The following is a 2,133-nucleotide window of genomic DNA, read 5'->3' as shown; positions in this document are numbered from 1 at the left end:
TAGTAGAGACGGGGTTTCACCGTGTTAGCCAGGATGGTCTCGATCTCCTGACCCCGTGATCCGCCCATCTCGGCCTCCCAAAGTGCTGGGATTACAGGCTTGAGCCACCGCGCCCGGCCATGTTTCCCATTCTTTAACCTGCTCCATCCCTCTAATTCCTGCTGCTCCATGGCAGGGGCCTTGCTCATCCCACATTGGCACAGACTCTGTGCTGGAGTCAGATCCTCCAAAGCCACAAGTTTCCTTGAGGCCACAGGGCAGCCTCATTCTTGGTCTGCCCCTTCCTCACAATGAAAGACTGTGTAGCCTGGGGGGCAGTGCCCAGGTGTGAAACTGATGCTTGGGAAAACAAATCCTTCTCAAAGTCACTTAAGGAATCCCCCAGCCCCACCGCACAGACCCCTGGATATATACTGCCCCTATAATTGGGGGCTCTGGGCAGAAAAGCCTAGGAGTGGAGGTGACCGCTCCCAGCCTATGCATCCTTTTGCTCTGCTCTGCTGCCCCGTAGAGCCCTGGAAGTGACCAGAGCCCTTAGGCCATTGCTGCTGTGTGCCCAGAAAGTCCCAAGCAGACCTGGGCAGAAGGTAGACCTAGGTAGGGCTGGGAGAGCAGTGAGCAGGCAGGGCTGAGAGAGCAGTGACCAGGCAGGGTGCACAGCTGCACTTTGCCCAGTTCCTGGCTCTGGCTCTGGTCTGGTGCCAGTGCTGGGGTGGGTGTGTCGGCTGCCCACGCAGCTGCAGGGTCCAGTTCCAGAACTATCTCCACCAGCTGGGATGGGGGGGCTTCTTCTTCATCCTGCTGCCTCTTGTCCTTTCTCCTCCCGCCAAGTTGGGGGCTGAAGCAGAGACGCTCCTTTTATTCCCTGAGCCGAGCCCCAGCCGCAGGACTTTCAGTCTGCCACGCCAGTCACAAACATCCGGCTTCCGGCCTGGGTGTGAGTACTGGGCTGGCCCCTCATGATGGGAACAGCAGCCGCCACCAAGAGCTTCAACTTGTCCAGTGCCCCAAAGTCCCAAGCAGTCGGCAGGGTCCGTGGACCGACCGAGGGGCTACCACGGCCGCCAGAGGCCAGGGCCGCAGGGAGGCGAGGGCGGCGAGGGCACGGGCGCGGATGCGGGCTGCGGGGCAGACGCGGGCGCTTGGGCGGGGGCAGATGGGCCACCGGAATCCCCAGCGCGCCCGCCGTCGAGGGTGGCGCTGGCCGCTCTCCGCCACAGGTGCTCCAGCAGGCGCGCGCTCACTGCGGGCTCCAGGACTCGGCAGGCGGGCAGCACGCGGGCCAGGCGCGCCACACAGGCACTGTAGCCCTCGCGGTAACTGTCGCAAGGCACTGCGGGCAGAGAGCAGCGTGAGGTGCGGGGTGGGGTGCGGGGTGCGGGGTGCAGGGCGCGCGGCAGGGGAGGGCGGGCTCACTCACCGGGCGCTGCCGTGGGCCATGACGACGCAGGCAGCTCCTGCAGGAAGCGCACGGTCATTTCCAGGACGTCTGCCTTCTCCAGCTTCGAGCAGTTGGAGTTCTGCGCCCGGCCACAAGGAAGAGGGACAGAGAACCACCAAGACAGACGTCTGACCGGCTACCATGCGCACCCGCGCTCTAGTCGGGAGTTGGGTGTGGGGAGCGCCGTGGCCTGCGTGGGGTCAGCTCCGACGCGCCCACCCCACCGAGCCTCCGCCTTGGGCGCCTCGCGGAACCTCCTGGCGGGTTCCTCCCGCAGGAGCAACCCGTCCCCCTTCCCCCGCTCCGCGCCCCAGGACCCTCCGCCCTCCGCCCGGGCGCGCTCACCTCCCGGCCCAGCAGCGGCAGGATGAGCCCCTTAAGCTGGCTGAGGCTCTGGTTGATGCGCGCGCGCCGGCGCTTCTCCAGCAGCGGCTTCAGGCTCTGCAGACCGGCGGCGCGGTGGTTAGACGGGTCCCCGGAGTCCCCCGCCCCGCCCCCAGTCCCCGGTTCCCACCTTGCGCAGCTCCGCCGCGTCCCCTGCCCGGCGAGGCAGCCCCATGCTCCGCGGGAAAGCGGTGGCAGCTGCGAGCCCCACGCAAAAGCAAACCGAGGTCCGGAATGAGGACCCGCGCGCGGCCCGGGCTGGTGCCAGACGAGTGCGCGCCGCGCCCGCGGCCGAGCTTTAAGGGAGC

At 66.6% G+C, this 2,133-nt stretch overlaps 1 protein-coding gene across 1 annotated transcript; it reads right to left on the bottom strand.

Moving 5' to 3' along the window:
- Positions 1-119: 119 nt before the first annotated feature.
- HES2 (hes family bHLH transcription factor 2) lies at positions 120-2,094 on the bottom strand. The gene is made up of 4 exons (XM_017866373.1): positions 1,956-2,094; positions 1,787-1,882; positions 1,421-1,520; positions 120-1,333 (listed from the first exon to the last, which is right to left on the bottom strand). Exons 1-4 carry the CDS (start codon positions 1,998-2,000, stop codon positions 1,053-1,055), a joined length of 522 nt encoding a protein of 173 aa, XP_017721862.1. The 5' UTR covers positions 2,001-2,094; the 3' UTR covers positions 120-1,052.
- Between the last annotated feature and the right edge of the window lie 39 nt (positions 2,095-2,133).

The sequence above is a fragment of the Rhinopithecus bieti genome, unplaced genomic scaffold, assembly GCF_001698545.2.
Source record: "Rhinopithecus bieti isolate Rb0 unplaced genomic scaffold, ASM169854v2 scaffold_43832, whole genome shotgun sequence".
In the NCBI taxonomy this organism is placed as follows: domain Eukaryota; kingdom Metazoa; phylum Chordata; class Mammalia; order Primates; family Cercopithecidae; genus Rhinopithecus; species Rhinopithecus bieti.
The sequence above is the reverse complement of the archived record's forward strand: the minus strand, read 5'-3'. Positions and strand labels throughout refer to the sequence as shown.

What these genes read in the sequence shown, in the direction of transcription:
- HES2 (XM_017866373.1), bottom strand. Translation starts at nt 2,000, where the DNA reads ATGGGGCTGCCTCGCCGGGCAGGGGACGCGGCGGAGCTGCGCAAG. An exon ending in ACGCGGCGGAGCTGCGCAAG is followed by an intron (nt 1,883 to 1,955) that starts GTGGGAACCGGG and finishes GCCGGTCTGCAG; the next exon opens with AGCCTGAAGCCGCTGCTGGA. An exon ending in ATGGCCCACGGCAGCGCCCG is followed by an intron (nt 1,334 to 1,420) that starts GTGAGTGAGCCC and finishes CTCTGCCCGCAG; the next exon opens with TGCCTTGCGACAGTTACCGC.